This window comes from Toxorhynchites rutilus, chromosome 2 (genome assembly GCF_029784135.1).
Source record: "Toxorhynchites rutilus septentrionalis strain SRP chromosome 2, ASM2978413v1, whole genome shotgun sequence".
Taxonomy (NCBI): Eukaryota; Metazoa; Arthropoda; class Insecta; order Diptera; family Culicidae; genus Toxorhynchites; species Toxorhynchites rutilus.
Window position 1 is genome coordinate 51,550,577 of NC_073745.1, and position 22,258 is coordinate 51,572,834.

The following is a 22,258-nucleotide window of genomic DNA, read 5'->3' on the forward strand; positions in this document are numbered from 1 at the left end:
CGGGTTTTCTCATTGTCGTGAGCAGCTTTGCAAGCCAACTCGAGCACTCCGGCGGCCGAAATTCTATAACCGCTATTAGGTATACTGGTGTTCCGGCACCAATCCGTTGATGCGATGTGATGTGAAACGATGCCATACAACAACACTGATTTACGGTTTGAAAGAGAATGAGATATTTTTCAGCGGATTCGCGCATTTTGTACTTTAGGGGTACACGGTCACAGGATAGAGACAAATCGGCAGACTCAGCCAAAGGGGCGAGTCCAACGAGACGAACGAAAGAGCGTTAAAAGGCAGCGATGGTAGAAAAATATATTCATTACGATTTGTTCGCTCGTTGGATTCACATGCAGGCTAAAAAGGGTCCTTTTCAGGATCACAAAATTATCTTCAATGTAAAGAGTTTATTGTTTTGTTATCACTCGATATCCCCATCTTGTTCGGCTAAACCTTTCTGTTTAGCGATTGCATTTGCCACTCGCCACAGCTTTCACAGTTGGAAAATTTCTTCCCAGCTTGTGACATATTTTACAGTAAATTACATTCAATGGCACGCCGCATTACCACCACTCAGTATCGGATCGGAGGTAATTTTAACCTGTAATTGAACATTTGCGATGACAGTGGTACAGTGTCGACTTTCAATGTGGGATCATAATTTGGATCTCTATGTTTACAAAAATGTCCAACTAAATATGTCGCATTACATGTCCGTCCAATTAGCTAAATTTCGAGCTAATTGTAAATTACTGTACTTTCAATCTGGAAACAATTTAAGAATTGGTGAAAATTGAATAATCAGGAAAGTCCCCAACTATCAATAAGCTCAGAACAACTGCCAAATTCACATACTCATCAGATCCTGGCAAACAAATTATGAAAAAATCAATTTGTGTTTTATTATTATTTTGGATAATGTTTTAGAAAGCATTTAACTGTATTTCCTAGACTCTTTTTTGGAAGGTTTAATGGCCCTGAAAAGCGCCTTATTTTATGGAATGGTTCCAATTTAGAAAACTTAGTACTCGTGGTTTTGAAAAAAACCATTTCGAACGCCCTTGATGCCGCCTTGTTCTGGATTTGCCACCAAAGCAGTTTGTATAAAGAACAAACTTTTTTCTTCTGCTACCTAATGCCGTTTTGCGATTGCGTTTGCCACTCGCCACTCGCTGAAACTGCCTGTTGTCTTGATGTCCACCGAACCGAAGCTGCTCTGTTCTTGATGCGGGTTTTCTTATCGTCGCGAGCAGCTTTGCCAGCTAACTCGATCACTTCGGCGGCCGAAACTATATAACGCCGGCTAGGTGGACTGGTGCACTGGTACTAACGCGTTCGGCCTAGCTAGCGGCCTAGGAACTCCAGATCAACACGGTTCGAGCGGGATTTTGCCTTTATCTTCACTTTTCCTCCTTTGCCATATCCAACCATGGCTGCTTGTGTTGGTTTGTTGATGTGATATGATGCGAAACGATGTGGTGTACGGTTTAGATGAGAATGATCGTTACGGCAGCGAAGCGGGGATTTTCAAGCTGACTGGCTGGCTCGAGAATTACGCATGTGTGAGACTGCGACCAATGTTTCGTTCATTTTTTTCTTTTTCCTTTCCAAGCGTGCTTCATTCTATTTCGCTGCTGCTCTGGTTGCCCGTTTCGGTCGGTACGATTTGAGGAGCACAAAATGGACCAATCAAAAATGGGCACATAGTGCATTTGGACAATGATTGATATTTCACAATTATTCAATTATTTATCTCAAGAAAAATGAAATGTTATTCGTTATGATAGACCCGTAGATATATTTCCTATCAATTGATGCAGAAACCTTTGCGATCTATTGAGAAATGCTCGAGTTATAAGCGTTCCAAATCTTGCATTTTTTCCTACTTGTTCAGTGCCTAGATTTCCATTTCACCCCCTATATCTTCCGGTTAGACGTAGTCCTACGTCAAAACTTTTTTTTAAAGAAAACATGCGAGCGAAGTTTTTTTTTGTTTTTTCTCTAAATTTACCCTCATTTTTATTCAAACAGCGCGGGAGAAAGTTCCTGAATCAACATAAAGATATCGCAGTCATTTTGACAACACATGAATCACTAACATAGGATCCTAAGAAGTCCTGTTCGTCTAAAGGTGCATTATTAGATAACGGAGAATCAATCACGAAGCGCCTTGACACGTAGCAGATCAGAAGACCCTAGAGATTCTTTAATATGATCGATCAAGCTGATGGATGAATAAGGTTTCTTGTACAGTGTTTTCTGGTATCGTTATTTTTAATGTGAGGGGAGGATGTGGTATTCTAAATTTAGAGTGTAATTGGTATGACAGCACGAGTGTGTTGATTATTACATTTAGAGAGAAATGAATGTCGGTTTTTGAACAATTGATAGTGTTGTGTGTTGTTGGTTGTGGGAATATCACACTCTTAACTATTCTCGTTATGAATACTCATGTCCGTTCAATTTTTGTTTAATTGTTAAAAGATAGATGAACAAATAATGATATACTGGATAGTGAAAATATTCTTTGTTTTATTTTTATGGAGCACGAAAAAACGTTCGTAATTCGTGTCTCTACATCAGGCAGTCAATTGAGAGACTTACGATTGACTTCACAAAACTGAAATTGAGATACCGGATCTACTTTTTTCGCATTATTTTGTAATGAGAATCCTGTAACGGTCAAACCGGAATATGCAGGCGGCACCATTTCCACATTTTGAGGAACATTATCATAATCAAATAATCTTGCAAATGTACTCACCATTCACGTGCAGATTGTATATTATCACTTTGGGTGGATGCGTCGATATCTGGCACTCGTACACACCCTCGTCGTTCTTGTTGGCCGCGGCAATCTTTAGCCGCCAGTTGTTCGGATACTGGAACTCGATCGTGTACCGAGAATCCCCGGAGTACGTCTGCTTCCCCACGGTCAGCAGCTGCAGGTCCGTTTCGCCGTGTTTCCGTCGAACCCAGGATACCTGCGGACAGAAACTAATGAAAACCCGGCGCCATTTCGAAACTTTGCTAGCAACTGATTATGTTTGATTCTCTGGATTTCATCGCAGCGAGAGTTTCTTTAATTAATGATCCCGATCAGCGACAGAGACTCTGTTAAAAGTTTTTTTTTTATCTGAGAGCGGAATCATCGCAAACAAAACCACAAGTTGAAATCGGGATGGAACGGGATGAACTTTGTAGTTTTGCTGCGCTACCCGCCCAACTTACCGTTTTATCCTGCAGCAAACTTATCCTACAGCTTAGAAATAAATCGTCACCATTCTGCACGGTGATATTGGTGACGTTGTCCGTTTCAAAATGTGGACCGTATCTGGAAGAAAAAGATAAATTGGTTAAATCTTGAATGCAAATTGGAATGAATTTATTAAAGGAATTGAAATATTGTCCCGCAATACATCGACGTTATCTCCGATTTTCGGCCGACATCAAATTCCTTTTCCAGCCGTAATTGAATCGGATTCAGCCTCCTTGAGCGCACAGTTTCTTTCCAAATGACAACTCAAAGCGAACCGCATGTAATGGACTGCTTTTATAAAGCGAGAAAGTTTATCCTTTCAAAATCCAACCCTTTCCACCCAACCAACCAAGCCATCGTTGCACTTTCCGGTGGACAAAGTTCAGTAGTGCACACTCGATGGCAGTGTTAGCTCTCTGCGTGCAATTGCATCTTTTGTCTAAATATTTAAGATAAACTTCGGTTGCTTCAGCAATAAGCAGCAGCAGCAGCTTATCGTGGCATGGAAACGCTTCTGCTGCTACCTACCGGCACCATTCGGAGGGCTAGATCCTGGAGATGGAAGGGGCCATTCCGTTTTATCAACAGTCGTATAATAAATTTTATGCTTATTTTCCAGTTGAGAAACAATACTCACCGATCGCAGGCGAGGGGATTGGGGGCGGTTTCGGTTCCGGTTATGGCAGACTGTGCGCCCGCTGCTTTCGACTGTACAATTCACTTGTGGTCCAAGAGTTATTATAATGAAATTTGAATGCGGCGCTAAAGGGTTGCATGAATTTTACGTTTGCAGGAAGCAATGGTCTCCCATTGGTGTCGTGGCAACTAGGCCGCCGGTAAGGTCCATGTAACCGGTGATGAGTCCACCGGCTGGGCACAGTGAAAATGGACAGTATGGAGTTGGGTCCGAAACCAAGCGTTGGATGGAGAATTTCACTGTGTTCCGAGATTGGCCCCGTTTCGAGAATTAGCTCATCTAGCTGCAAAAATTAACCTACGGTACATGGCTCTGCTGCACACAATAGGGGCGTGTTTATTTTTGCGCCGCGATTACACCGCTCCTGCTGATGATGAAGTGTGTTTTACGTTCGCCGACAATCTAATTTAAACTGTTTAATGAAACCACGGTTTCCGGTTGTGTCATAAATACAAATGGTGCTCATATGCTATTTACAATGATATGTGATGAAGCGCATCGGCATACTTTGGGTGACCCTTGTTCCGGATGGTCAGTGCCATCCGATCTGCAGGTGTGGCGTGGAATGTATCATCACGTGGGGCTGATTGATTGTTTAGCATTGCCGGAACGTCGAAATGATACAGCTTGTGTCAATGTTATGCGCGGTATGATGCACCCATGGAGCGATTTTTTGCATGATTGAACAACGGATGGTTTATTTAGCACATTGGCATTGTAGAATAACCGTGATGCAATAACCATTGCCGGAGTTTTTGGTGATTAATAATCGGTTTATGAAACTATACCTGTGTAGGGTAAATGATCCTGGTTTGTCCAGTCGAAAATATGATCATGATTTGCCCACTTTTTTGAATGCTCTAATTCAGCGCTCCTGTGTCAAATAAGGCCTTCGAATGTTTCGAAACATATAAATGAAATTGCCTTTTACATGATTTATAGTAGTTTGATAGTATATTTTTACGTAATCACATGTTTTAAAGGATTATAAAAAACACCTTCTATTTGTGTCAATGCGCCCCTCATTCGAGCTAACTTTTAATCGATCACCAGATGATTATTTGTCACGTATTCAGACCTTTTCAGCATTACAACACTTATAAATATTGTAAACATTATGCTTGCTCACCATTTGTATCTGATTTACATAGCTAAACCATTAAATTAACGCATTTTGATGAACTCAATTCTGATCATGAGTTGTCCAATTCAATAATGTTGTTTTGTCCACGTGATTTCTATGGCAACCGCTTGGCGCTCTGCAGTTTGTTTATGTTTGTTTATGGTGTGCTTCGCGCATAGCAGAAGTATGGTTTTTCTGTGTTGATTGTGTTGAGGTGAACATTTCTAAAATGCCCAAGAAAAGGCCTAATTCTGAAGAAAGCCTAAATTATGAATGAATCAATATGATGACAGTAAACTCAAGCAATGATAAATGCAACATCTAATTGTGAATTCGAATGTTTTCATTCAAAAATGGAGATTTCTAAAACCGGACAAACCATGATCATTTTTTTGGGCAAACCATGATCAAAGGTGGTCAAACCATGATCATAATTCTTCTTTAAGGAAAATCGTTAAAAAACATAAAAATTTGAATAATTTCAACACCTTATGGTAGTATTAGCAACTAGAGACTTGGGGCTTTTCAACAAACCCAAACTCGTATCGATTATGTGTGATTTTCATGAAGAAAAATCGATTTGCATTTACTAGTTGCGTAAAAACACCCCAAATTGGACAAACCAAGATCATTTACCCTATATACGTTGGAGAAGTGATTCATAGTTCGTTTTGTTTATTCGAAAAAGAGATAGGATCTAGTTTTATGATAGTAGCAAACTTATCACGAGTTAATTCAAGACTTTTTCGCAGAGAAAATGCTCAGGATAGAAGATAATTCATACAATGACGGTGAAATCGTGTTTGTGTATTCCCTACATTTCATTTTGTTTAGAAGTTTAAATATGACTATTCACGCCGGTTATGTACAGTGCGATTTGCGCCCTGTTGTTATCACAACATCATCATTGTTAGCACACTCAGGATTACATGTGAAAGTGTTCGTTTTTGCCATGAGGTTCAGCTCGCATGTATATATTGTGTGATGCGGTGCTATATGCAAGTGTTGGTGTGTATCAATTCAGAACAGGAGAATTAAATATAGGAAAGCGTTAGGACAAATTAAATTCAGCAGTGTTGCCATTATTACTTTGAATCTCTGGAGTGCCCAGACCAGAGTTCAGTATTATATGGTGTGTGATTGTTTCAAGAAAAAATCATAAATGATTAGAATATCGAGAAATACAGGATTTCTCTAGATGACCTTGTTAGGTCATCGAAAGATCATAGGAGCTGTGGATTACCTTTTCGGGTTTCCGTCATATGGCTGAGACTCCGCGTTTAGGAAATCACATCACTTACCGCAGTGAATCCTGATTTTTCTTAACCATTCCCACTAACTACTATTCCTTCCATGATAAACGCTAGGGAACCACGCTATAGAGCCGACCCTTCTAGCCTTAGGGCGGCGAATATCATACTAACATTCCTTCCCTTTCCCTGGGGACTGTAAGGACGTGGCCGGCTGAGAATAGATTGCTACTCCCAAGCGTCATTCTGTGTGTTCTTTGTGCAATTTAGTTGGTTCAGGTTAATCACGGAGAGCAACTACGAATTGTACAGTCTACCCAAGCTCAAGCTCAAGTAGCAAACTTATCACGAGTTTGCTTTATAAGCATACTAGCTGACCCGGCAAACTTCGTCCCGCCCAAAATTTGTTTTTTATTATCAATACCTTCAAACATTCACGTTTTCTTACTATGAGCAAGTTCATGGGTCCAATCGCAGAACTGTTCATTGATTGATCTTCTAATCGACCCTGTTGAATTTACCTTTTACTAAAAAATTTTTAGCATTTCTAACAAAACTCATCATTATAATATCAGATTATTTTCAGACATAATTCTCGTTCAAGATTTTTCAACCACTTGCAAATAACATGTTTCTCCGTTACATGGAATAAATGTATTATACATAAAACATGATAGAATAAAGACAGCTCTAAATCGGACAATTCTTTCCTCGAGTTCTGCTCTTATCAACACATCCGGCGATCTTTTTTTTTTTATATAGATAGAAGAAGATATAGGAGTGCGTTTCATCACATAAAATTCCATTTCCAGTTTCGAACAAAGATCAATTTCGCTAGCGCAAACATCAAATGGACTAACATCACTTGTCACTATGTAATTGTAGAACATATGGGAATTTAATTTTCCGAATTTTCCCTTTTTCCTTCAAAGTTTTCCGAAAATTTTCAATTCTCATGTTTGGTTGAAATATGTGCAATACTTTTATGGGACCCCCTCTTCATTCCAGAGGAGGGAAGGGTGTCATATCATTAAAGAAACATTTCTCATACCCAAAAACCTCGAGTTATGCAGAAGTTTGTGTTTCGTTTGTATGGCTGACCCTCTTAGAGAAGGGGGGAGGAGTGTATTCAGCATAGAAACGTTTCGTGCCCCCTAAAACCTTCACATGCCGAATTTGGCTCTATTTGCTTGAATAGTTTTCGAGTTAGACAGACATCTGTGTTTCATTTGTATGGCAGCCCACCCTTAGAGAGCGGAAGGAGTGTCTAACCAGCATAGGAATACTTATTACATCCTAAAACCTCCACATGCCAAATTTGGTTTCGTTGATTAATTCTTTAGTAATTTAGAAATTTGTGTTTAATTTGTATGGCAGCCCCCCTTAGAGAAGGGGTTGGAGAGTCTAACCATCATAACAATATTTATTGCATCCTAAAACCTCAATATGCCTATTTTGGTTTAATTTACTTGGATAATTCTCGACTAACGCAGAAATTTGTGTTTCATTTGTATGGCAGTCCCCCCTCAGAGAGAAGGGAGGAGTATCTAACCACCGTAAAAACATTTATTGTACCCTACAACCTTTACATGCCAAATTTCGTTTCATTTGCTTGATCAATTCTCGAGTAATGCAGAAATTTGTGTTTCATTTGTATGGCAGCCCCCACTCAGTGAAAAGGGAGGAGTATCTAACCACCGTAAAAACATTTATTGCATCCTAAAACCTTCGTATGCCTAATTTGGTTTCATTTGCTTGAATAATTCTCGAGTAATGTAGTAATTTGTGTCTAATTAGGGTAGGGGTCTCAAACTATCACGAAAACCTTCCCCGGCCCCAAAAACCCCTACATACCAATTTCCATGTTGATCGGTTCAGTAGTTTCCGATTCCATAAGAATCAGACAGACAGACAGCCAGACATACAGACAGAAAAAAAACGTGTATATAAATTCTAAGGAGAACATAATGTTAGTTAGTGTAGCATGCCTTGCTTCCTGAGAAGGCTATGAGTTTTATGTATTCATTAAAGTATTCGCGACTACGAAGCTGAATTTGACAGCTTGTGTGCGTGAAGCGAATGTCAACAAAGAATTGCAAAAAAAATGTGATTTTTAAACGCACCGTTTTGAACGTTTTTTGCAGAAATTTTCGTAATGGTGAGTATGTATCGAAAGAACTATCCTCTAGGATGCTAATTTAGTTAAATCACATAAATTTACTGCAGGGGAAAACGTTTTCTTACCGCATCCAAAGGACACTGTCTTTACTTGTGAAAAAGTAAACAAACTTTCAGGATACTAAATTTTAATGAAAATTAATAATTGTGTGCAAAATTCATCTTCCAAACGGTTGGAAAATGAGTTTTCCTTATGCAGTGAAAAAAACTACGGCAAAGCTTAAGCTGAATTTAACTTATAAGTGTTTTTCTGTGACCTTGTTTCATGCATTATCAGGAGCCATCAGTCGGAGAAAATGAAACCTGCAACGTGGCTGTGGAGTTTGCGGATGTGTTCGATTACGCTGCGGGTGGAAGCCGTTTAGTCGTCGAAGGCGAAAGAGTATTCAAAGCTGGACATATTATAATAGTTGGTTTTGAAGAAGTTCACGATGAAGGCTTCAGTATTTTCTCGTCCTGCCTCCAGTCATCATCTCCAAGCTCGGAACTCCATACAATAAAAATTCGTACGAAAATATCTTTCTCCAAATAGTTGTTTTCGTGTTCCTGTAAAGCTGGCAAAGGGAAGTGCAAACACGTCATGGCTGTTTTGTGTCATTTGCTTAAGTATGTTTTATTTTATTTCTTTATTATTGCACATTTTGCACCAAGTTGGACTGCTTCACACTTTTTTAAAAGTGCGAAAATGTGAATGTGAATACTTGGAGAGTAGAAGTTCGACACGGTAAAATGGAGGCTACAAATACGGGAGGTTTTTGTAGGTTCTATCGTTAGCCGTAGTCGTTGGATCCAGTCTAGATACCGCGATTTGTCCATTTTCGGAGGGAAGGCATGAAAAGAAATTCCGGGGCGATATCTCTGCTTACATCCGGGGACGACACAAACAATACGGCTTTTGAATTTTGCAGATTGTTCGGAGTCAGCTTCAAGCTAATTTCGTCCGACTTGCATGTTCTCCGGGCATTTTGCGCAGCTTTTGACGTCCATATTTCACACGTTCTAAGGAAAATATTTTGAAAAATATTAGAGCACTGATTGAATAGAAGCCAGATCTTTGTATTTTAGGTATTTTATGAACACTAAGCGGATATTTTTATATCAAATTTCATTAATTCGGTTTACCTCTCTCGCAGGTAGATTGACAGAGGGTGTACTTCAACGGCTTTTTTTCACTACTAAATGACAATAAATTTTGGTTCGGAGCATCGAAACAGCTAAGGAAAACTATTTTTCAACAATTTCCACTAATTGTATGATAAACACGGTACATGTTTTCGAGAAATCAGTATATTAATTACAGAGAAAATATGCAACGGTTTGTTTACATATTTTTCACTCACACGCGAAACTTTCATAGGTGGCGACACCGTACCATCGATGACGCGAATAGTTAGTTAGTCAACCACCAGGCAAAATAGACCTCTTTTAGTCGCTTCGAATTACCAGTCTATCACCGTAGTTAGGGCTAGAACAGTTTTTTAAAAACAGAAAAGGACGGTCGTGTTTTTCGTCGAAAAAGAAAACAAAGTGCCTTAGACCGCTCGGTCGGTAGTGCAACGTAATTCATAAACATACTTTTTCAATGGAATCAATGCGAAATTAACAGGAATCAGATACAATAGTTCTATATATAGTTCAATTTTATCTGATTTTTGGGTGAATATTTTGGCGTTATATTTCCAAATATAGAGGAGTAATACAACACCCAATTAGTGATTGACGTAGGATTACTTTAGGCTGTTTGTTGCATATTGATTTAGGATATGTTTGAAAAATTCCATTATTAAAATCTTTGATAATCTATAATCTAGTGGACCTGAAACGGATAGTTTAGTTTGATGGTATTGTTTGTTTGTTTGTTTGTTTGTTTACAGCATCAGTGGAGCTCAGGGCCGTCATTGACCATCTTTGTGTTGTTACAGAATAACTACGTCCACGCAACAATCATCAGCGATGGAGATCGATCCACGATCGAAATAAGATCGATTCATCCATACAACTGCTCTGCTCCGCAAGAAACATCGGCTGCTGTTCTATTAATAACACATCAATGATCATATCAACTGTTTCCGCTGTCCGGTGGTCTAACTGGATAATGGAAGAACGGAAGGAATACTCTTACGCCTAAATGGCTACTGTGTGAATGTACCATATGCAATGGTATAGAAGGGAAAACGCTTACGAAAAATGGCAACTGTGTAATGTGCTAATTATAGATATGATAAACATGTGATATGTAAACGATTAAAATTCGGCTCTGTTACAGCTAAAAATGCTAATGAGCCTAAAATAAAACAAATGAGATAAAAAAAATTAATTAACAAATTGAAGATTACTGATGGACGAGTCATGGTTGGCAGCGAATGCGTTCATTGTGACCCAATAACAAGAGAGAGAGGAAGACGTTTATGGAAATGATCCTGCTCGAAACAAAGCGGCTGAGAGGAAAGCTAATTTTCATATTTCGTTTTCGAAAATGTTGGACCCTGCCTCCGATAACACGAATGGCTTCGGAATAGAAAGAGAGCACTTTTATGTAGGCCATTAAAACGCGTAGTACTGACCCTTAGCGTTCTCTATATGAATTTTCTGATATTTCCACGCAAAAAAAAAACAATCAATATAATATAAAATCATTACCAGACACATTTTTTTGCTAAGAATGTTTTCCCAGCTTGTAAAAATGTGTCAGTCTATTATACACAGTACAAAATGATAAGAAAAGCAGAATTTCATTCAGAACTTTTGCTCTAAAAATGTGTTTATTGCACCTAAAAATCCATTATCACATTATTTACCGAGACTTTGACATAAAACTTCGAACGCATTTCTCTTGGAACTTGTTCCTTCAAATTGATAGATTTTTCCCGAATTTAATGTGAATAAAGCTTTATACATTTCTCTATCGCATGAACTAATATTTTTTTTGCTCTATTATTCAAAAAAACTAATAATGTCAATAAAATGAACAAAAAAGCAAATTCTTTTTTCAAACGGAGGCCATTTTGTCGAGAAATTTGTTTTTGAATTGTGCCAAAAAGTCTGGAAAATACTGAAACATAACGGAGGTTGGCATCTCTGAACGAAAGTAATATGTCAGCTGAATGGCACCCGTCATGTTTTTGGTGCCAAAATCTCAAACTTCAAAAGTATTTGTTTTCTTCAAAACAGTGATCCTCGTTGACGCCACTGAGCTTCGTTTACTTTTTTAGGGGAGTGTCAAAGAATAGCTGATTTTCAGTCGGAATAAACGTTTTCAAAATTAAAATTATGAATGAAAATTAGCTTTTCCATATCAAATTAGTACTCCATTCAAATTAAATACATTTTTGTTTGCAAGTGGGGAAAACGTCTCATACGGAAATTGTTTATGAAGACAACTTTATATTACAATGAAAAAATTCAGTAACAATTGTATAGCCATATGGTTGAATGGAAATCAGAAATACGTGTCTCAAGTAATTAAATAACATGATGTGAAAATTTCAATTCAAATTTTTAAATTTTTAAAACCGGCTTCGTGTCTTCTAATCTGATAGAGACTACACTAACGAGTTTGGGACCCAAATTATGGCCCTAATTTGAAGTCGCCACCTGACGTCGATACCATTTTTCTATCATCGCGAATTACCAATTTATCGTGAAGTCGATGATGAATGATTATTATCTTTAACTGTGTTTTGAATTATTTTCAAATGTAAATTAAATAAAATATCGGGTGGATCAGAGTCAAGTTCAACAAATTCAACTACTGGAATTCATATCGTCTACACATGCAACCGTATGTCAGATCAAATGGCGATGAAGGTAAACATAATCAGAACCCAAATCATCCAACTTCCGATCTCGTTTGCCATGTTCCTTAATTAAACCCCGTCGCTTCAACCGTGCTTCAACCAACGAAATCGCGTCCCAAAACTCTCCACTGAACTAATATCTATTTCGATTTAGATAAACTATACCTTACGCTTTCCGGACCAATTCTCGCACTCGGTAAATAGATAAAACCGTTTGGCAAGGTCAGGATGGCCAATGTCGGAAGCGAGGAGCACAAACGATACGAAACGAGAAAAAAAGGATGCCCCGTTCGGTAACAGGAAATGAAGCTTTTCGGTTGCCAAAAAATATATATTGATGCTGCTGAATCATCCGGAAACGAGGCAACCACTCGCAAAATACCCGATTTGCTTCCGCTGTTAGCCTTCCTTTCATAAAAATCAAGAACATGGGTCAATTTTTGGATTCTCCCCCTGTCGTTCGATATAGTTGCTGACTTGACTGACTGGAAGGCCGGTGGCCTTCCGGCGGGATAATAGGGGAAAACATAACACACAAGGGAAAATTAAAATCGATAGTGGGACACACGTTCGCAGTGATAAGCCAAAAAACTCCAGGTCGAATAACAATTGGGAGAATAGTTTCGATTTCAATGCAAACAGCCAATGACACCACGTTTGGTGATATCGTTCAATTCAGGGGAGAATTCGAACGGTTCACTTGAAGTTATTTTTCCATGCAAAACACAATGGCAGTTTTGAGTAGAAATAGAGCCATTTATGGTTGAGTAAAAAAAACTAATTTCACCAATAGCTCTGAACCACTTAACACTTGGCAGACAACAAGCCCATCATCGAAGCTGGAGCTGTGTAACAAAACAATAAATAGCACCAACAATACACAATGGAAAAATTGGAACAGAAACCAGAACCACTTAAACCATAAAAACTTACTGCCCCGATGGAGCGAAGCCAAGCACGCGTTCGCTAATTCCCATTGGACGGAATGGAAAGCACATCGATCGATTGGTGTTCTGAGCAGCCACTCATCAAATGCATTCAAGTTCAAAAGTGCTTGATTTTGCTAGCTACCCCCGAATGGGGGTTCCGTTCCGTGGCCATCGTGAAAGCGTTCCAAGCTGTCAAGTGGTCGACGAGGGGAGTGCGCGTTCGCCATTTTTAACAAAATTAAATGCGCAAGTGTGCCAATAAAAGTTGATTGGCAGTTACAACGTTTTTGAATGAACGACAGGAACTCGTTCATCGTGCTGAACAATTGCGATCAACATGTTGCAGATATATGCTGTTCAGTGCTGTTCAGGTGGGTATGCGTTCACTGAGATTTTTTGAGGCAAAGTTTTGTTGGTGTGCTTGTTTTGACATAGGACTATGTCTTTGATTTCTATATAGGGGGGTCACTCTACGAAAAATGTAACGATTCATTAAGAGTTTTCAAACGCATATTACTCAAAATGGTTATTGCGACATATGTTGTGTTATATATCATTAGACAGGAAATTTATCCAGAATTTTTGCTTGGAACTTGAACAGTGAATATGGTAAAAAAAAGTTAACAATTTGACAATTTAATTGGGACTGTTTTCTTTCGATTGCACTCTCCACTCGCTTCCTCCCCGACGCAACGAGCAATCTTATTGCCTAAATTCGGGCGTTAGCTCATAATGTGAGTTGATGCGTAAAATGAATTATTCTCCATTTACCGATAATAGGCATTAATTTTATATTATATTGTATGTTGTCCAATCAATTTGTGCTCAATTCATGTTTTTATCGTGTTGGTCTCACTACTAACAATTTGTGTAATTGTGGTCCAGGATGTCATAATATCGAGTATGTTGTTTGGTTATGTTAAAATGCAATAAATGAATTGAAATGGCTGCTGATTTAGAAGATCGTAAGGGTATACCCACGTAAATCAGATTATGATAGCTTGAGTAGTCGCGATCTTACAGGGCTATTAAGTTATTACAAACAATGTTCCGGACAACGTGGTAACGAAGGAGACAATGCTATTTTTATCTATAATATATTTTTGTAGTCATATATTGATTTGACTCTGGCTTATATTTATGTAGGTCTTAACTATTTAGACTTGTGTTCAAAAATTATACATGATGACTCTTTGTCTTCTTCTGCATGATTGAATAAACAGAAGAAAAGGGTAGTAATGGCTTTAATGGTATTTTTGTGTACATTTTTGAACAGAATGCGGTACCGAATTCTACCACGTTATGTCATCTAACCCGTTTAAAGGATACAAGTACAGACAGGAAACGGTTTGTTCAGGGCATCCATTTGATGAAACAAAAGAGAAAAAAATACAGATTTTGAACAATGAAAAACTCAATTTAAATGCAATTGCTACACACAATCACAGTCCCATGTCAAGATCCCGTTCGTGCCCCTAGGCTCAGACCCATCAACTTTTTTTTTACCAAAAACGCCTATTCAATATGTGACAGATCACCTGTTCGTTTGTGTTGTTCGGGGTTCTTTTTCTACCCACGGCATTAAAATATAGGGAAAAAGGCAAAACACACATCTATGGGAAAAATAAAAAAGCTACTTAGGGACATTTACACAAAAATAAAACTATGCACCAATTGATAAAAATAAAACCTATATGAAACGAAATAAAAATACACTACACGAAACCAGGGTTTATATACAGTAGCCACAACACTACACACCACAAAATAAAAGGCTTTACGATTGGTACGAGTGGATTCCTGGCGGGATAAATCGATCCCAATTATTACTCGGGTGGATGGAGGAAATTCCGGCCTGAGAAGATCGGGGACTTGCTTGAGACACGAGATAGTGGATAGACGTATTCGCTTCATCACCGTTCATAAACCTGTCTGGATAGTTGTGTTCAGACTCCACTGAATAAGAACTCGAAGTTCATTTGTGCGCGAGTTCTGTTGTACACGCTAGCGGTGACTGTGTCGACAAACGGAAACGAGTGGAACATCCCGGATCCTGTGCACCAATCAAGGAACGGGAGTTCGAGGAGATATCGAGCTGAAAGAAGGAGAATTCTTATACCCAAGCAATATTCCGGTCAGAAACTGGTCCAGAAGAGGCGTTGGATACGGCGATACAGAGTACCCCTAACCAGTGCAACGTTCCGGTCGGGGACTGGTCCAGTGGATGCAAAGGCAGCGGCGGCCCTGACACAATACCCAATACACCTGTGAGTACTGTAATACACAATAGGCGCTAGGGAAGTAGGTCAGAACCGCGCTAATAAACGCCTTCTCGTTAGGTAACTTATAAGAGTGTTTTTTTCCTTTACTAGCTAATATAGAAAGGCTGAAATTGAGCTATCCTTGGAAGAGAATATAAAGAGTCCATGCGGGCAGCTGGATGTGACAAAAGGCTTAGTTTCAAATACAGGGTGTTTAGAGACAGAGATACTATAAATAAAAGTCCACCATGCATTATTTCCAATTCCTCTCATGAAATATATATTTTTCATCAATTTTCCCACCCTAGATACCACTGGATTGCTCCTATTCTTTTTTCTTATGTTAGGTGTATTCTGTTCGATATTAAGCCGATTACATTGTGTTTCATTGGAATAAATAATATTATACCGAAAAAAGGTATGACAAAAATAAAAGCCTAGTGCGCAAAAAATGATGAAGACTCAATGTAGACCGAAAAATCTATTGGAAAACCCCTCGTTGATGACTGGTTTTACATTTAAGGGATCTCATATTAGCATACAAGTCCGAAATCAGCGGAAGATCGCTGAGAAGTTCGGAATCAGTCGGGGAGCAGTTCGCGAAATCGTAGAAAAGCATCAAATTTTTGGTTCAGTGACCAACCCAGAAAAGGCTGTCTCCGGAAAATAGATGGTCAAGTAGACGCAAGAATCATTGGGGAAATTAAAAAGTCACCTAAAGGCACCCCGATTTCCGGTGATATTTCGGTAAAGAATATCTCTCACTGCCGATATCTAACCGAAGCATCCGTCGCAGGATATCGGAACATCGGATTCAAAAGCAGATTCAAGAAGAGGCTTCCGTTCATCAACAAACTGAATGAAATTAATCGTGGGACATATGATGAAGTGGCTGATTGTGGATAATAGAAATCCAATGTGCCCCACGATTTTATTTTAGTATTATCAATGCCCTAGAATAATGAAGAAGAGGTGTGATAACTGCTAACTGCTACTTGCCTAATTATTTTCTAGCTTTTAGTACATTATTATGTTTAATCACAATGAAACCGTTCAACTTAAAAAGTTTTTTTACTCATTTTGTTTTCTAGTTTTTAGTACATTATCTGTTTCTTTAGAATATTTCTCTACAGTAAAACCATTGTATTGTATTCTATTAGTCAATTCATTTCATTTGATACCGATATTGAGTGGATTGCAAATAAATATAGCGTGTTCTCCAAGTCAAGTTCGTTCGTTTGATACACATATCTCAATCAACATTTTTTTTAGATAATATGGAATCAGCTATTTTGTGGCGGTGACCAAATTGGATTTATCAAGATCATGAGATAAGCAGTTTTAAAATGACAGCAGAGATAAAGGTGTTTTATAAATTCGGTCAGTTCCTATTGGTCAAATTTCTATTAATGTGGAACAACCCTACAGACATACAAACATGCATACGAACAGTTCAAGCTGTATAAAACCGTTTAATAAAGTAATTTGCTATATTGTGATTGCGGCCATCATAGATTTGGATTTTTTTTTGGGATCTAATATTTAACCTCTTTCATATGATACCCATATTAATGGGGTTTTGAGAAAATATGTAGTCCGCCATTTGGTAGTGGAAGCCATCTTGGATTTGCATTTTTCATAAATAACCGTGTTCTACTAGTCAATCCCTTTCAATTGATACCCATATTGATGGGGTTTTGGAAAACACATATCGATGAGTTTTTGGGAAAATATTTGATCCGCCATTTTGTACCGGCCGCCATCTTGGATATTCGAGATCATGAAATACGAAGTTTTATATAGACTACAGAGAAAAAGGTGTGTTCCAAATTTCAGATCAATCGGTCAGCAGAAAGGGGGTCAAATTTTTATTAATGTGGGTTAGCGCTACAGGCAAACATACAAACATACAAACATACAAACATACAAACATACAAACATACAAATATAGAAACATAGAAACATACAAACATACAAATATACAAACATACAAACATACAAACATACAAACATACAAACATACAAACATACAAACATACAAACATACAAACATACAAACATACAAACATACAAACATACAAACATACAAACATACAAACATACAAACATACAAACATACAAACATACAAACATACAAACATACAAACATACAAACATACAAACAGGAGGAGATGTGTCGCGACGAGATGATCTGGAATGCCGTGAGCAGTGCAATCACACAAATCATGTCGGAGCTGCAGCGAAGGTGGAGGGCTGACCAAAGTGCTGACAACGTCCGACGGTGAAAGGTGAACAACGGCGACGGCTGTTGCAAGAGATGGTACCTCACGAGAGTAGCTGTGACGGGGTGCGCGTTGTGTTGGAGGGCACCACCTAATCGGCTCTCCGCTGGGAAGAGAAATCCTGCGAGGGTGACTGTGACGGGGCGCGCGTCAAGTTGGAGGGCGCTTCCTAATCGGTTCACGTCTCGACAGGTGAGAAACCCCGCAGGGTGGCTGTGACGGGTTGCGCGTCAAGTTGGAGGGCAATTCCTAATCGGTTCACGTCTCGACGGGTAAATTCAAAATGCCTGCGAAGAGGACATCAGCGCAGTGGAATTAATAACGAATGGAAAGAAAAAAATATTGAGAAAAAGGGAAGGACAACGCTAGTTAGCGTTGAAAACTCGAGAAGTGCATGAGCACAGCCGCCCCCTGAAGTAGTCGCCTAGATGTGGTCCCAGGGGGAATAAGGCAACGAGTAGAGGGCTTGGTTTTTGTGGGTGCGATCCCCACTCGACGTCTGGGTTAACCCTTCCCAGGTAAGGCTGGTAGAGCGTTCCTCACCTCTTTTAAAAAAATAAAAAAAAAAAACAAACATACAAACATACAAACATACAAACATACAAACATACAAACATACAAACATACAAACATACAAACATACAAACATACAAACATACAAACATACAAACATACAAACATACAAACATACAAACATACAAACATACAAACATACAAACATACAAACATACAAACATACAAACATACAAACATACAAACATACAAACATACAAACATACAAACATACAAACATACAAACATACAAACATACAAACATACAAACATACAAACATACAAACATACAAACATACAAACATACAAACATACAAACATACAAACATACAAACATACAAACATACAAACATACAAACATACAAACATACAAACATACAAACATACAAACATACAAACATACAAACATACAAACATACAAACATACAAACATACAAACATACAAACATACAAACATACAAACATACAAACATACAAACATACAAACATACAAACATACAAACATACAAACATACAAACATACAAACATGGCCGTGGAGTTGCCGGCCTAGAATAGCACTTCGGGTCTTGGTCCCTGTCCCTGTCGTATGAGGCGACAAATCGAGTGACAACGCGAGTAAGGGCGCGGTAAAGCCTACTGGAGATTGCACGGGGGAAATACCGTGTACAAGAGCCACGAAAGGAGTGCCAAGCACATCAGGATTGACGCCAGTAAGATCCTGATTACGACATACTGGTTACGACATAGAAAACGGACACGATACGGAAACGATTTCAACACGACGCTAAAGGCTGACAGTCGTACTATCCTGTTCCCTGAGTAAGGAAGGGTGACACCTTCCTGAAACGGCGTGTAGGCTAATAGTGCGATTGCCCCCGTCCCGGTAATACCTTGGCAAGTCTTCGGGTACGTTCGATGCTCGTCTAGGCTCAGGCACTAGGTACTAGGCGTCAGATGTCACATTCCTGACTTGCGCTGATCTGGCTCTGAACACGGTCCCTATGAAGGACCGTGTCAACCCCTGGATGGCCTCACTGCTTGCATAGACAACCATGGGATCACTGATAGCGACTATGTACAACGAGCGGAGATAGCGGCCCGAAGTTGGGACCCAACAGACATGAATACCATCGAACAATTTAACAGACGAAACGACGGTAATGAAGACACACCAACGGGAGAGGCGAGCGTGTTCGCAAGGAGCGGTAAGTTCCAGAGATCACCAATTCGCAACCAGACAGCCATAGCGAATCCTATAGGACACCAACAGCATCCACAACAAGGAGAGACTAGCCTGATACAAGTGCTAATGCATAAAGCCAACACCACCACTTCTTTAGAAGGGCTGCAGGTCGGGAGGTCAAGCTTGATGGAGGTCAAGAGAAAAGTGAACGAGCTCTACGAGTTCATTAAGGACAAAAACAATGTCCATACTAAGATCAAACATTTAGTCACAAGCATCAAATCCGCCGTTACGGCTGCTGACCGCGAACAGAAGGAGATGATCACGCGAGCAGAGGTTGTTGAAAAAGCACTCGCTGAAGCAAGGGAGAAGATGTCCGTCGAGATACAGGAGACGCCTAAGACGCCACGAAACCCACGATCGGACAAAAGGAAGAGGGATACCCCAGGGGATGAAGAAGACCTGAAGAAGGTTAAAAATCACAACCTGGAAAACAAAAAGGAAGGTGAAGGCAGTGGATGGCGAACTGTCGAAAAACAGACGGAGAAACGGAAGAAGAAAGAAGAAAAGAAGAAAGGTGTGCAGGAGACAAAAAAAACAGGCCCAGACGCGGGCGAAGTAAGGGAGATGCTCTGATCGTCGAGGTGAAGGAAGGAGTGACTTACGCATCACTCCTGCGGAAAATGAGAGACGATCCGGAGTTGAAAGAACTGGGAGAGAATGTGGTGAAAACCAGGCGCACCCAGAAAGGAGAGATGCTCTTCGAGCTCAAGAGGGATCCGGCGGTCAAAAGTTCAGCCTTCAAGGAACTGGTTGCGAAGTCGCTCGGTGAGGAGGCGAAGCTGAGGGCTCTATCCCAGGAATCAGTGGTCGAATGCAGAAATCTCGACGAAATCACGACAGACGAGGAGTTAAGGCGCGAGTTAATAGAACAGTGTAAGCTGGACTATACACCAATGACGATCCGTATGAGGAAGGCGTATGGTGGCATGCAGACGGCGTCGATACGGCTCTCAACAGTCGCAGCCAATAAGATGGTAGAAACGACCAAAATAAAAGTTGGCTGGTCGGTTTGCTCGCTGAAGATGGTGCCCCGGGCGGCCAAGCGGATGGAGAGATGCTTCCAGTGCATGGGCTTTGGACATCAGGCAAGAAGCTGCACAGGCCCCGACAGGTCTGAACTGTGCAGGAGATGCGGTGAGAAAGGGCATGTTGCGAGAGACTGCACGAAGCAACCGAAATGCCTGCTCTGCAAACCAGAGAACGGCAGCGACCATGCGACAGGAAGCTTCAAGTGTCCCTCGTATAAGAAGGCGTTAGCAGAATCGCAGTAACGGAGATAATTCAGATCAATCTGAACCATTGCAACACAGCTCACCAACTGTTGTGGCAGTCGACAACAGAGACAAAATGCGACGTTGCAATCATAGCGGAGCCGTACCGAGTACCCCGTGATAATGGCAGCTGGGCGACGGATAGCTTAGGGATTGCTGCAATACAGGTGATGGGCAGATATCCTATCCAGGAAGTGGTTGGAGGTTCACATGAAGGTTTCGTAATCGCCAAAATTAATGGAATCTTCATGTGTAGTTGCTACGCACCCCCGAGATGGACAACTGAGCAATTCCACCAGATGCTAGACGCAATGACCGAGGAACTAATCGGTAGAACACCGATCGTCATTGGAGGCGACTTCAACGCCTGGGCGGTGGAGTGGGGAAGTAGATGCACCAACATCAGAGGGTACAGTCTACTGGAAGCTCTAGCAAAGCTGGAAGTAACGTTACTGAACGAAGGTACCACTAGCACTTTCCGGAAAGATGGGCGCGAATCCATCATCGACGTTACTTTTAGCAGTCCGTCGCTGTTGGCGAGTACGGAGTGGAAAGTGTGCGAGTCGTATACGCACAGTGATCACCAAGCGATCCGGTACAGAATCGGTCAACGAAACCACGTGCTAGTTCAGAGGACAACAAGCGGTGAGCGGAAGTGGAAGACGAATGCTTTCGACAATGACCTTTTCGTCGAAGCACTTCGTCTAGCTAGCGGAGCTTCAGATTGGAACGCAGAAAAGTTGACAGATCTACTGGTGAGAGCATGCGACACTACCATGCCGAGGAAAGTTGTACCAAAAAATGGAAGACGCCCAGCTTACTGGTGGAACGACTCTCTTCGCAACCTTCGAGCACGAAATAGCGCTGATAGAGAGGAACGTAATACGGTGTACCGAGCAGCTAGAGCCGCCTTGAAACGGGGAATTACACTGAGCAAAGCGAACTGTTTCAAGGAGCTGTGCCGAGATGCAGATGCCAACCCATGGGGCAACGCGTATCGAGTCGTGATGGCGAAGATCAGAGGACCGGTGACGCCCGTCGAATCGTGTCCCGAGAAGCTGAAGGTCATTGTGGAGGGTTTATTTCCGATGCATGATCCTATGATATGGCCACCGACACCGTACGCCGAAATAGCCACCGAACGTTCTCAAGTTTCCAGTGAAGAACTGGTAGCAGTGGCGAAGAGACTGCAGGTAAACGAAGCGCCCGGCCCCGACGGAATTCCCAACGCGGCCTTGAAAACGGCGATTCAGGCGTTCCCGGACATTTTCAGGATAGTGCTACAGAAATGCCTGGATGATGGTCACTTTCCTAAGAAATGGAAGATCCAAAAGTTAGTGTTGCTGCCAAAACCAGGAAAGCCCCCGGGGGTACCAACATCCTATAGGCCTATATGCCTGCTGGATACTCTTGGG

At 40.4% G+C, this 22,258-nt stretch overlaps 1 protein-coding gene across 1 annotated transcript in view; it reads right to left on the bottom strand.

Moving 5' to 3' along the window:
• LOC129764761 (uncharacterized) overlaps nt 1-22,258 on the bottom strand; it is a 477,799-nt gene that overhangs the window by 110,393 nt on the left and 345,148 nt on the right. The window contains exons 5-6 of the mRNA XM_055764228.1: nt 3,229-3,331; nt 2,762-2,981 (exon numbers count right to left, since the gene is read on the bottom strand). Coding sequence (XP_055620203.1) covers nt 2,762-2,981; nt 3,229-3,331 — 323 coding nt within the window. The remainder of the gene's footprint in view (nt 1-2,761; nt 2,982-3,228; nt 3,332-22,258) is intronic.